Genomic DNA, 13,200 nt, shown 5'->3' on the forward strand with positions numbered 1-13,200 from the left:
CCAGTCTGCAGCCCTGGGAGGGCCGGGCTTGTAATTCCCAAATTCCAGGCTGCTGTGGGTCAGGGAGGCTGTTGCTTACAAAACTGGGCTCACAAGTTAGAGCCACCTGTCACAGGAACGCAAAGCTTTTTACATCAGAACTCAGAAACGAGGGGCGCCTGGGTGGCACAGCGGTTAAGCATCTGCCTTCAGCTCAGGGCGTGATCCCGGTGCTCTGGGATCGAGCCCCACATCAGGCTCCTCCACTATGAGCCTGCTTCTTCCTCTCCCACTCCCCCTGCTTGTGTTCCCTCTCTCGCTGGCTGGCTCTATCTCTGTCGAATAAATAAATAAAATCTGAAAAAAAAAAAAAAAGAACTCAGAAACACGGTCTCCAGAAAACAGGAGTTTATTTTTGTGTTCCGTCAACATGGGCTTCGGGATCAGCACAAACGTGGAGCGATCTCGATGGTGTTTACCCGGAGGACAGTCTGCGGGTTCACGATAACTGGAAGAGAGAGAACAGGGTCACAGCTTGGCCACATCTGATGTCGTTCATGAGCTACGGTGAGACCCTGTCGCCGAACCACCTGCTCTTCCCATGGGGCATCCGCCTGGCACCAGCCCTCCCCAGGCGGCACCCAGGCCCTGTGTGGGCCCTGCCGGCCACGTGCCATGAGGGCTTCATGGGGGGCGCTGCCCGCCTCACCCCCGCGCTCCGTGAGCCCCGTCAGAAGCAGCAGAGGCGGTAACACCTGGAAGCTTGGAGGCCAGGAGCGGCCTGGCCTGGCCTTTCTTCTCCTGCCAGCACTACTGTCTTCAATGCCACTCTGCAGGTGCCGTGAGACCTACGGGCTGCCCGGGGGTGGACCACCCCAACGGGCCGAACCCGGGGCTGCCTGGAGGCGGCAGAGGGTGGAGGAGAGGCTCCTACAGACCCGACCTGAGGGCGAGCCAGCCGCCTGTGTCAGGCTATTCTAGTAACTCCCAGCCACTGGCAGCTCAGGACTGTGGGTGCCACACGTTTCTCACAGGATGCCACAGCCTGCGGGTCCCAGCCTTGAGGGGCCCCCACAAGGTGACTTCCAGGGGAAGCTCCTGCAGGGACGGTCCTGTTCCCACTCGTGGATTACCCGGGCTACCCGGGCAGTGGTGGGTGGCCGAGGACTGGGACGAAGAAGGGAAACATGTGGGGGACAAAAGGAGTGGAGAGAGTGCAGGCCAGGCCTGGGTGCTCCCCCAGGGTGGAAGGGCAGAAAATGGGCAGTCACAGCTGGACTGAGACCTGCCCGGGGCCTCCTGGGACCCCATGTGCCCTGATGCCCTCCATCCTGGATGTGTAGAGCCCGGCCCCCAACCCGGGAGGCTGGGCAGAGAAACTCGGGGCTCCGGCCCTTACTCAGGAGATGCCCTCAGCTTCCCAACCCCTCACATCACACACTTCTGTGACACCCCTGCAAAATGCCACCAAACGAAGCTTCCTCTCCTCTTCCTGTTAACGGGCTGCTGAGTCCACCCCAGGGCCCCTCTGCTTCCTCACGCATGGGTCATGAGCCCCCGCACAGAGGGAACCCACGGGTGAGGCCTCTGCTGTGAAGTCACCCCTCAGACTCACGGCTGCCGCCGCTCCAGTCCGGATCTCCCAAGACCGCGCCACGGCCACCCCTCCGTACACGGCTCAGGTGGTCGGCCGCCACCGGTCAGCACCCACCTTGCCCCATGGCCCTCACGCTGCACATGCTAGAAGCTTGCTATGCGGCTCCCTCTCGTCTGTGGTGGGCTTTGTTTCTTCACCTCTTTGACTGCTGACCTCACCCCTTCCCACCTGCACCCCCCCGCCCCCACCCCCAGCAGACCCCTGGACTTCCTGCCCAGCAGTGAGGCCGTCAGATGGACGCCCCCTTCACCACAAGCCACACTGCTGCACACCCTTCACGCTGACCCAGCTGGAAGGACAGCCCTCCTGTCTGAGGCATCCCAGCGCCGGCTCGCCGAACCCACACGCCTCACCCCATCCGCCCGGCACCCCCGGCTCTCCCTTCTCTACCAACAAACAGCCCTCATCCTCTGGCCTCCCTGCTCCGCTGGAGACTCTGCAGACCGGCTCCCCCTCCACCCCTTCCCATGTTCCATCACACACGTGTGTGCGTGTGTAAGTGCATGTGGACATATACGTGTGCCCAGAGGCACAAGGTCTGGTGTTGCTCGGGCCCCACCAGAGTGTGAGCTTCGGGCCCGTTCTCGTGTAGTGGCAGTTTACTCAGCGTGCTGCTGGCAACGTTCTGCTGAGAGAGGACCCCCCCCCCCCCCGCAACGTCCCGTTTCTTTGTCCAGTCTCTGTGCGGGACGTGAGAGCTGCATCTGGTGTTTCTAGCACGGATGACGCCGCCGCCGATGTCCCTGTCCGTGTCTCGCAGGGCATGCTGCACCAGGCCGTGGTGAGGTGAATGCTCGCCTTGCCGCGGTGACTGGCTGAGCCGCAGTCCGGCGACAGCGCCCGAGGATCCCGGGGCCCTCTGCCTCCACACCCCTGGTTAAGAGTGACCTCCACCTGCCCTTCCCCATCAGACCCAGGGGACTGGGGCAGGGCTCTCTCCCCGGTGTCTGTGGCTGCCGCACTCCAGAGGCCCCCAGCAGAGAGCAGGCGCCGGCCCCCGGAAGCCGCAGGACCAGCGGACGGAGCAGGTGGGGACACGGCGCCCGCCACGCTTTCTCTAACTTACCCTTTTTCCTCTTGAAGTTTTTTCTTTTCTTAAATTTCATATTGATTTTTGGCCATGATTCTGTCTTTTCAATGACCGTGGCTTCTACGCGAACGAGATCCTTTCTAGAAGGAAAAAAGATAATCAATGACGTGTCTTCTTGATTATTTTTCAATCTTACTAATGCTTTATATAAGAACTTCCAAAACTAAGTTTTACTTTCTTTTTTGCTTATTATAAGAGTAATACGTCCTCCCTGCAGATACTTTGAAAACCACCGAGAAGCGTAATCAAGAATAGTGTAGAAGGAAGAGAAGGCTGGGGGATGGGATTAAGTGGTGTGAACTTCTAGTTATGAAATAAATCCGTCACAGGGATGTGACTCGGCACAGGGAATCTGGTGGATAAGGCTGTTATCACTTTGGGAGGTGACAGAGGGTAACTAGGCCCATGGAGGTCTGTGCTTCGTAAGTATGAAAAATGGATATGATATTATGTGAATTATAATTTAGTAATAATAAAAAAGAACAGCACGGGGCGCTTGGCTGTCTCAGTTGGAAGAGCACGTGACTCTTGATCTTGGGGTTGTAAGTTTGAGCCCCAGGTGGGGGGGTAGTGTTTACTTAAAAACAGAAAAAAAGAACAGGGTAGCCTGTCAACAAATCTTACAAGCCTCCACTGTCATAAATGATAACAGAACACTGGTTTGGCCCACGTGTCCTCTGCCTGGCCTCCCGTGCGCCCCGCGTGGGTCCTAGACAAAGCCCAGCGTGAGCGAGCGCGTTACCCAAGGAGTGGCTTGCCAAGTAACGTGAAGTTGTCAGCTCCGACCAGCAGGACCTGCGAACGAAACGGGCGTGTCACCAACAAGCAACAAGAAGTCAGCGGCGCAAACTCGAGCACGAGGAAAGTACTGGCCACCTTCCTCTTCGTTCCCTGGGGTTCGAACCGGCGGGGATGCGGGCCGGCCGGGCCACTGTGCTGCCTCCCGCACCGGCCCGATGGCAGAGCCAGGACTGCCGTCCCTGAGCACCTGGCACGGGATGGCGCATCCGGAGAGAGTGTCCGTCTGTGCAAAACACCGTGGCTTTTTTTTTTAACTTTTTCCCGCGAGTTGTAACGCACACAGGGAGAAGCCGCACCGCACTGTCTCTGAGGCAGTCTATACCTGCTGCTCCTGCTGGGACGTAGGTTCCAGCGTGTCTTTTTAACGATGGGGAAATTCCAGGCGGACGTGCCAGTGACCGTCCTGGCGTGAAGACGTCTTTATATCGCGAGCGCAGCAGTGTTTTTAGATGCTGGAACCATCTTAAGTTTTACCGATAAGTAAAATACCCAACTGTATAAAACTTAAATATTTAAAGACGAAGCGTATTTTATAATCAACGGACTCTGTATGTTTGACGACGACAAACCATCAGACTGCTGCCTCGCGGTTGCTCTCTGGGTGACGTGTTCTCTGCCACGGAGTCCTAAGTGGGGAAAAACGATCTGCATTCGGGGTGCTTTCTGTCATGTTTTTGTTAATGTGAAATGTTCCAAAACAATGCCTTTTTAGGGGGCGCCTGCCAGGCAGCTGGTGGAATGTGTGACTCTCGATCTTGGGGTTGTGAGTTCGAGCCCCACGTTGGGTGTAGGGATTACTAAAAAAAAAGCAAATAAACTTAAAAAAGAAAGTCTTTTTAGACATCTTCACAGATACGCTCCTCAAGTCTCCTACTTATTTTAGATGTTATGGAGTAAACGTGCCCTTGCTCGGGGGCTCACGACGGAGCCCCCGCGTCACGAAGGAGAAGCGAGCTCTGCTGGCTGCTGCCGTCTACACGGTTAATTAGCTCAGCTCCGAGCGCAGCGCACAGGCTGTGAGAACACCGTCTTAGAAAGTTTAGTGCTCCCCTTGGTGTAGCTACACACACACTCTGCAACCACAAACGGAGGAGCACAGAGAACTAGCATAGGAAATTTATACATATATTTTAGGATTTATTTGAGAGAGAGAGAGAGTGCGTGCGCTCAAGCGAGTGCATGGGGGGAGAGGGAGAGAGAGTCCCAAGCAGACCCTGCGTCAAGCGTGGCGCCCGGGATGGGGCTCGGTCCCACGACCCTGAGACCGTGACCTGAGCCAAAACCAAGAGCTGGACGCTCAACTGACTGCACCCCCCAGGCGCCCCTGAAACCTTAGATTTTATATACTTTTATAAAGAGAATAAGAGAAAAACAAAGAAGGCTGTCCAAAACAGCAGAAAGAATCGTAAGTGACGGGTAGAAACCTGAGGCTAAATACAGACCAAGCAGTGTGGAGTGGCCGGTAAGGTACACCAGTCCCAGGGAAACGCCTCGAAAGCCAGCCTCTGTCTGAAAGCAGCAGCCGTCAAACCAACGCCAGAGCAGCGTTCCCGCTGAAACTCTCCATCAACGTGCGGCTGAAACGCCTCGCCTGTCACTGGGATGCTCACTCTTTTCTACGGAAAGCGTTCCTGAGACGTGAGACAACTCAGCACACGGATTTTCCTCTGAGGTCTCCTAGGTGGGGGGCCAGCACAGCCCCCTCGCCCTGCCAGCCGGCCATCCACACCCGGGGGGATACCCACGCTCCCGTCCCTCGGCTCTGCTCGCCTTCGCCTCCTGACCCCGGGAAGCCTCCGCAGTGATGAACCTGGGGGCAGGAGGGCATGTTTGGTGACTGACCCCCAGATACACAGACGGCCTCACCTTCTCCAGCCGTATCCTCTCTCCACACGCAACGTCTAATTCATTGTCAATTAAAATCAGGTCCTCAGAGGTCACCTTCCACTGGTGGCTGGCGAAGTGGACCACGGCGAAGAGCCGGCCATACTGACCTGTGGCGATCAGTTTGTTCACCTTCCCTACGAGCTCTGCGGGGAGAAAGTCAGGACAGGCGGTGGGCCGGTCAGCTACTCACACCGGGCCTGGCAGCCATGCCGCCCGACACGGCCCAGGCCCACAGTGACAGTGATACGAGGCCCCGCGCCCCCTGCTCTCCCCCGGCAGGACAGGAAGCTCCAGTGGCAGCTGGGGGGGGGGGGCGGCGGGTGTGGCAGCTGGCACCCCTGGTGAGGTGAGCTTACTGTTGAAGGCCACGCCTCTCCCCACGGCCGGCACTCGGCTTGCCATTCCCAGGAGCACAGGCTCCTCGACACGGGGGGCCCGTGGCGCTTCTAGAGACATGGAATGGCCCACGGCTGCCTATGATTCTCTGATCTGAGCACACCGTGTGCCTGGCTCTGTCTCTCTGACTCTGGGGTGGAAAGACCTTCACTCTGTGGGATTCCCAGTCCTTAAAAAGAAAAAGCCAGAGGACTGGTAAAGTGAGAGGAGAGGCCTTTCTGCAAACCAGGAAAAGCTAGAATTACACCCCCTGGTGCTAGATTCTGCCTGGAAGTCTCTGCCCACACAGCTCTGGGCTCCCATGGCCTCACCTCAGCTCAAGACCCCCTTCTATCCTGTCCCGTTCACTGTGGGATAAATGTCTGTGAGCCCTGACCCAGTCGGCCTGGCCTGGGGCTGGGGGCTTGGAGAAGAACACACACTTCCTGCCCCGGAAGCAGAGTCAGGCTGGAGCCGCGGCTGGAGAAGGGACAGAACACTGCTGACTTCACACCTTGTCTCAAACAGGACTTTAAAGCTAGAAGATGCGCCACTCTGACCTGCGTCTCCAGCCTTGAGAGGAAGATAGTACCCTGCACTCGCTCATGGCGACGGTGGCCGGCCACACTGTCCCTCCTCGTGTCCTGACACCCTGACCATTTCTGCAACTCGCAGGACAGCAGCAGCACCCACTGCTCCTCTGACTGGGGAGAAATCCTTCCCTGCCTCTGCGTTCCTTCCAACAGCAGGGAGACAGAGGGACCACGGGCCCCTGCCTCGCTTACACGGCCTGCCTTGACCACAATGGGTGCTTGGGAGTATTTGCGCAATGAACGAGGGTTTAAATTTTTCTGTCAAGGGGCAAAAATGAGCCTGAGCGTTCACACCGTGCTGGGTCTCGTCTCAGGGCATACGGAAATGTGCGCTCCTGTCCTGTGGCCAGGGGACCACCTCGGTGCGGGGAGGAGGGGGCACCGCCCTCCAGTTCCTGCCTCTGTTACCTGCATGGTGTCTGGTCTCCTCAGCGGGGTCTGGCAGGACGGTTTCTGGCCAAGGTGGTGAACTCAGCGATGTTTTAGGAACGTATCTGTAAGACAGAGTTGACGCATGTGTGGCACGCCCGCGGGAAAAGACAGTTCAGAATCTGTAAGAAATGCCGTGCTCAGGCTGGGGGAGATGGGGCCGCGCTGCCAACACGTGACTCTCCAGTATGGACCTGCCCCTGGGGGGACCGAGGACAGGCTCCCGTGCGGCCTCTCAGGAGGGCTGCGTATTTCAAGAAAACACCCACTAATCACTCCAAAATCAAAATGGGAATTCCAACCATTTTATTCCAGAAGAGCCCCTCTTGGGAATAACCACCCCCCGGGCCGGTGGCCCACGCGTGAAGACTGGCCCTTCTTAGTGTCCTCGGGGCACACGGGCTCTCAGAGGTGTGGGCTGCGGCGCCGCCCCCCTTCTCTCTCCTCCGCCCCCAACACTCCACTGGAAGGCACGTTCTCTGCCTCCCAGCCGGGCTCCTGCACCTCACTCCGGCATTCCAGGGCTCTGCGGGCAGGGTTCCCAGGACAGGAACCCTCCACCTGCTCTGCCCCAAGCTGGTCCCCCCCAACCTCCAACTCCTACCAGCTGGGTGCCCGCTCGGCCTTCATGCCCAGACAGGAGCCAGGCAGGCCCGGGTCTGAACCCCGCCTCTACCACCAGGGTAGCACGACCTTGGGAGCATCTCGCGACTCTCGGCTCCAGTTTCTTTCACGGAGCAAATGGGAATAAAAGCGTCTGCCTCCGCACTATGCAGGGTCAGGAAGGGCGGTGTGCCCAGAAGGACTGGGCAGTGTGCAGACGCGCTCAGCGCTCGGGGGCCATGGCACTGCTGTCGCTCGTCCGTCCCGTGCTGCAGCCAGGCATCTGCCCCGCCCCCCGCTCAGCCTGGAGAGATGAGCCGCTGTGCAGGGAGGGGAGCCCACGGGCAAAAGGAGGAGGCAGGGTCTTTCCCACTTTCTGATCTCGTTTGGCCTCAAATTCCTGCAGTCCTCAAAGAGGGGAGAGCTCGGGAGAGCCCACATCGAATTCAATTATTCAGACCGTTTTCAAGCTTTTGTTGCTGTTCGACACCAGAGAGGGAACCTTTCCTGACCTCAGCCTTTCTGCAGCAGAGCTCCAGCAAGGAAAAAAGCCTGCTCACTGGGGAAGAGCCGCCGCTTCCGCAGCCGGCCCCAGGCCCCTGTGCTGCTGCCGGCAGCCAGCAGGGGCTCCACACTGGTGTGTACGACAAATGCTCTCTACGCCGGGATTCTGGTCACTGTGGCATCAACTGGCCAAGAAAATGAAACCGAGCTTGCCCACTGTACTCATCTCAGAGCACCTGGAAACACGTTCCTGCTCTGTGGCCTGGCAGTGACCTCTGATGGACAAGGAGGAGCGGGGTCTGACGTGGGAGCTCTGGCCTCCTCGCTGGGCCTGACTGTCCCCTACTACCGACCGTGAAACAACAGATGCCAGAAAACCGGAACGCCGTGGGCAAGAGAAAGAATAAGCCGAAGTAACTGACATTCCCCCCTAGGATCCCTCTCTATAACCTGCTTCTGTTTTCGACTTCTCCTTTTGAGAACCATACAAGCCCCCTGAATGTCCCCCTTCTGAGTCTGCGATGCAGGAGCAGCCGGTACTCTTGACCGCTCACCGTATGCCAGGCACTGTCCTGAGCTCTTTAAGTGCAGACATTGACTGAACACGCACAGAACTCCACTGAGAGGCACTAACACCACTTCCATTTTGCAGAAGGGGAAACAAAGCTCAGCAAGTGGATGACCTTGCGCAGGAACCCTGGGCTGCAAGGGGTGGGGTCAGGACAGGACCCAGGAGCTTCCTAATTCTTAACTGCTACCCTCTACTGCTCCTGGATATTCCTCCCAGTGGGTGTGATTTTGTCAAATTTACTTTTTGTAGTTTACATTAAAGGTTTTTTCCCCCTGGGGTGCCTGGGTGGCTCAGTTGGTTAAGCGTCTGACTCATGATTTTGGCTCAGGTCACAATCTCAGGGTCGTGAGAGTGAGCCCCGGGTTCAGGCTCCGTGCTCAGTGATGAGTCTGCTTGAGATTCTTTCTCTCCTTCTCCCCACCCTTAAATAAATAAAATCTTTAAAAAAAAGTTTTCCTCTAAATATGTTTTAATACTGAATAAACTCTTCCAAATGATACTTATTTTTTTTCTCCCAAATGGTATTTAAGTTCGTCCTAAAAATTCTGATCCAACCTTCCTGTGATTCCATCTTCGCAGTTACAAGTCTCTAATTAGGAGCCACAGCTTTCCTTAATGAAATACAGCTGCATAAGGCCTAGGAGCACATTTGTCTTTGGACGCTTGACGTTCCGTCTACATTTATGTCAAAGGTTTTAGAAAAATACTATTAAAAAGGTTAAAAGAAAATTTAGATGTTCTCGAAAACACATGCATGTGTTGTCTTGACTTTAGAAAGACAGTCCTATAGACGACGAGTCACCCAAACCCAGGTTTAGATATTACCCTTGTGGAACTGAAGTGCTCTGCGAACCGAACCTTCGGGAAGCGGACCCCAGGGAAGCTGAGGAAACAAGAAACAGGGATCGTTACCAGTAAGAAATGCCACTGCTCTTCAGAAAGTGAAACACACCAGTACGCCTGCCGGTGCCGAGTTAGAGCACCGGGTCACAACGCGCCTGCAGGAAAACCACGGTCAACAAAGTCAGTGCAACATCGCTCACAGTTACTGCTTGTGTGTGTCAAGCTGTGCTCATCACGCCATCAAAGAGGGCCTAATGCCAGAACCACTCAACCACTACTCCGTTCCTTGACCACCAAGTGCCCAGTGGATTCCGATGCTGTTCTGTGCCTCCGAGACGGCCCACAGAGCCCACCTCCTGAATGGAGCTGGTTTCTGTGACCAATGGCATGTGGCAGAGGGAAGAGCATAGCATTTCTGAGATTAAGTTATAAAAGACTGGAATGGAGGCCTCCTGCCCATGGCCAAGGTGGTGAGCTTGGAAAGAGTGCCCAGCCCCAGCTGACGAGAGCACCAGAACCACCCAGCTAAGCTGCCCCTGTACTCCCGACCGTTGGAAACGGTGTGCATGACAAACGCTGGTCATCTTAAGCTGCTAAGTTCTGGGGTAACTTGTTATGCAGCAGTAGATGACTAATACGGCAAGGGACAACGGCAATCAGAGTCTACTGAGGGAAGGGCCCAGAAATCAAATGCAGAGCTTAGGAGTGAAAAGCGGAGGACAGCAACTCAGTAACTGTTGAGGGTTTATTTATTCATTTCTCTCTGAAGATGTCCTGTTACTCCAGTTTCCTTTGTGGGGGTTCCTGGCTGGCTCAGTTGGCAGAGCATGCAGCCCTTGATCTAGGGGTTGTGAGCTTGAGCCCCACGTTGGGGGTGGAGCCTACTTAAATAAAAAAAAAAATTTCCTCTGTATCTATTTTTTTTGACAGTTTTTGTTATGAGTGGATGTTGAATTTTGTTAACTATTTCTTGCATCTACTCACGCATGTATTTTTTTTATATTGAGCTGTAATTTAGATTCCATAAAATTCATCCTTTTATAGCTACCTGTTAGCAGGTGTTCCCAATTATTGGTGTCTTGGGCTGGTTTCTCCTCTACTACCTTGCTGTGCCTGGGGTTTGGACCTTGGGCCTTAACTCTTCTTTTCCTATGACAACTCCTCTGCTGATTGCACCTAGCGGAATGAACTTAAATATCTGTCTACACAAGTGACTCCCAGGTTTACACCTGCAGCCTGGGTTTGACCATCCACTTGTCTATTTGCTATCACCACTCGCAAGGCTAACAGGCATCTCAAAACCTACGAAGGCTCCGGATTCCCCCCCCACCACCCCCATGCCTGCTTCTCCCCCCATCTAACACAATGGCATCTTCATCTTTCCAGGTGCTCAGGCCAGAAATCTCAGTCACTCTTGACCCTTTTCTTTCTCATATTCAGAGCTATCAGCAAATCCTCCTGGCTCTCTCTTTTCAAGAGATCCAGGCTCTGATCCCTTACATCCTCCAAGCCGCCACAACCTCTTGCCCAAATAATTACTAATGCCCTGCTCTCCCCATTACCTCCCTTCTCTGCACAGCAGCTAGAGTGATCCTGTGAAAACTTAGGTCAGATCCCGTCGCTATTCTGCTGAAACTCTCCAAGAGCTTCCTATTTAATTCAGAGAAAAAGCCAAAGCCCTTACAGTGGCCTACAGGGCATGCGCAGCATAATCTCCCCTCCCTCTGAGCCCATCTCTGACGCGCTACGTCTTGTTTGTTCTGCACCTGCCACTCTGGCTTCCTGGCTATTCCTGTAACATGCCACACACATGCCAAGCACACGCCTGCCTCGGAGCCTTGAGTGTGCCTTCACTGCTTTCTTCTGGAACCTCCCTCCCCCATTTTCTCTGGGTGTCCACGCAAACACCATCTCAGTAGAGAGGCCTTCCCTGACTATCCTATTTAAAACTGACCCCCCCACTTCATGCTTTATTTTTCTCTATAAGACTTATCAGCTTCTAACACACTATGTAATTTATTTTTAAAAACTGCCTGTCTTTCCACACACCCCCTCCCTCATCAAAATGCTAGCTCCGTTAAAAACAAGGATTATTTATGTTTATTACTGATGTATTCCACCCCTCCCCCCATCCGTGCTTAACGCATAAAAGGTGCATCGTGGGTGAATGAATGAAGCCTACTCTGCTGAATCAGCACATGAAGGCCTGGTTGGAATACGCCCTGACACGGGACTCAGCGCCTCTCTTGGGAGCCACCTCACTGTTAAAGGCTCAGCTGGAAAGTTTCTGCACCTGATCTGCTTCTCTGTAACTCTCAGCTATGGTATTGCCTTAGCCCTCGACCCCAGAAGGAACAAATGTGCTCCCTCCTCTCCCATGGGGTCATCCTTTAGCTCTCTGAGGACTGTGGTGTGTCCTCCATCCTGTTTCCCTCTCTCATTCTTCAAGGTCCCATCTGCTTATCATTTGGGTTGCCTTCTCTGTACTCCATGTTATCTGTATTTCTTAAAGTGGGAGTCTGAAATTGAACACAGCATTCCAGAGGTGGTTTTGCGTCAGTAGAATGGAGTAATTTCCACTGTTTTTGTAGAAACATCCCTCCCCACTTAAATCCAAGTTTTACTAATGGAAAATGTCAAGCACACAAAAGTAAAGAGGACAGAATCATGAGCCCAGAGCCCTCTCACAGCTCTTCCCAGACTCAACAGTTACCAACTCATGACCAATATTTTTTGATTCATACTGCCTCTGGCCCAACTTTGCAATTATTTTAAAGTAAATCACAGGGGCGCCTGGGTGGCGCAGTTGTTAAGCATCTGCCTTCGGCTCAGGGCCTGATCCCAGTGTTCTGGGATCAAGCCCCACATCAGGCTTCTCCACTAGGAGCCTGCTTCTTCCTCTCCCACTCCCTCTGTTTGTGTTCCCTCTCTCGCTGGCTGTCTCCCTCTGTCAAATAAACAAATAAAATCTTTTTAAAAAAAATAAAGTAAATCACAGATATACTGCTTGATCAGTAAAGATGTCAGTATATTTCTACGAGAAATAAATATTCTTACAAAAAAACACACAATGGAGGCACAGTTATCACTTCTAAAAAAAAAAGGGAACAATCCTTTAATATCGTCAAATATACATCTGGACCTAATTTTAAAACATACTTACTCTCACACACAAATACACACGACTCATTTCAAGAAAAATACACTGTCTTTGACGAACGTAACTTTTTTGGACCTCATAAAAACACGGCTGCTGCTTTTGCTGAATGGGTTAAGATCTGGCAAGGACGTTCACCACCACTTTCCAGAGGAGGACAACGAGGGTCTAAGGAGCGGCTCGAAGCCTGGGGGCAATGGTACAGCACAGGCTTTGGAGCCGGACCGAGCTGTCTGAATCACTCTTGACCCACTTCCCTGCCGTGTGACCCTGGGCAAGTTACCTAAGCTTTCTGAACCGAGCCTCAGTTTGCTCCCCGGCAACACAGGCACTGTAGCGAGCTGAAGAGCCGATGTCAGCAGAGAAGCCGCTAAATAAAAGAACCAGGATCCGAACCCGGGTTTCCCCGACTTCAAAGCGAGTACTATACTATATTCACGGCACCGAAAAAAGCGCTCAACACCGAAGGCATCGGGGCGGACACGGACCCGCAAGCCCCGTTCGCCCCGCTCCCTCTTCTCACCCCGCCAGCCGGGTCTCACCCGCTCCGGGCCCTGACGCTCTCAGGCCGCTGCGGCTGCATGCGGACACCAGTCTCCGGAAGGCGACCGTCACGGCCCGGGTTGTCACGGCCGCCGCCATCTTTCCGCAGGCTCGGCCGGAAGCGGAAACAGCCTTGCGCGAGCCTTGTGCGTCGACGCATAGGGTCCG

The 13,200-nt window shown here is 54.4% G+C and overlaps 1 protein-coding gene across 3 annotated transcripts; it reads right to left on the reverse strand.

Moving 5' to 3' along the window:
* Window positions 1–372: 372 nt before the first annotated feature.
* On the reverse strand, window positions 373–13,189 carry MRPL21 (mitochondrial ribosomal protein L21). 3 transcript variants are annotated; one of them, XM_045775652.2, is made up of 7 exons: window positions 13,032–13,189; window positions 9,315–9,372; window positions 6,791–6,876; window positions 5,394–5,557; window positions 3,469–3,521; window positions 2,703–2,806; window positions 373–487 (listed from the first exon to the last, which is right to left on the reverse strand). In XM_045775652.2, the coding sequence occupies exons 1-7, from the start codon at window positions 13,129–13,131 to the stop codon at window positions 423–425; spliced, it is 630 nt and encodes a 209-aa protein (XP_045631608.2). In that variant the 5' UTR covers window positions 13,132–13,189; the 3' UTR covers window positions 373–422. The 3 variants fall into 3 exon arrangements, with proteins under 3 accessions (XP_045631608.2, XP_045631609.2, XP_087711222.1); XM_045775653.2 differs by lacking the exon at window positions 9,315–9,372 and having other exon boundaries at window positions 13,032–13,169; XM_087855096.1 differs by lacking the exon at window positions 9,315–9,372 and having other exon boundaries at window positions 13,013–13,167.
* Window positions 13,190–13,200: the final 11 nt, after the last annotated feature.

The sequence above is a fragment of the Ursus americanus genome, chromosome 24 (assembly GCF_024610735.1).
Source record: "Ursus americanus isolate L20-20 chromosome 24, mUrsAme1.1.p, whole genome shotgun sequence".
NCBI lineage: Eukaryota > Metazoa > Chordata > Mammalia > Carnivora > Ursidae > Ursus > Ursus americanus.

Excerpts from the sequence above, each read along its gene's own strand:
- MRPL21 (XM_045775652.2), bottom strand. The coding sequence starts at position 13,131 with ATGGCGGCGGCCGTGACAACCCGGGCCGTGACGGTCGCCTTCCGGAGA. Across the intron at positions 6,877-9,314 it reads AGCACTTCAGTTCCACAAGG|ATACGTTCCTAAAACATCGC; the intron begins GTAATATCTAAA and ends TCTGTCTTACAG. Across the intron at positions 3,522-5,393 it reads AGAGGATACGGCTGGAGAAG|GTCCTGCTGGTCGGAGCTGA; the intron begins GTGAGGCCGTCT and ends TTTCGTTCGCAG.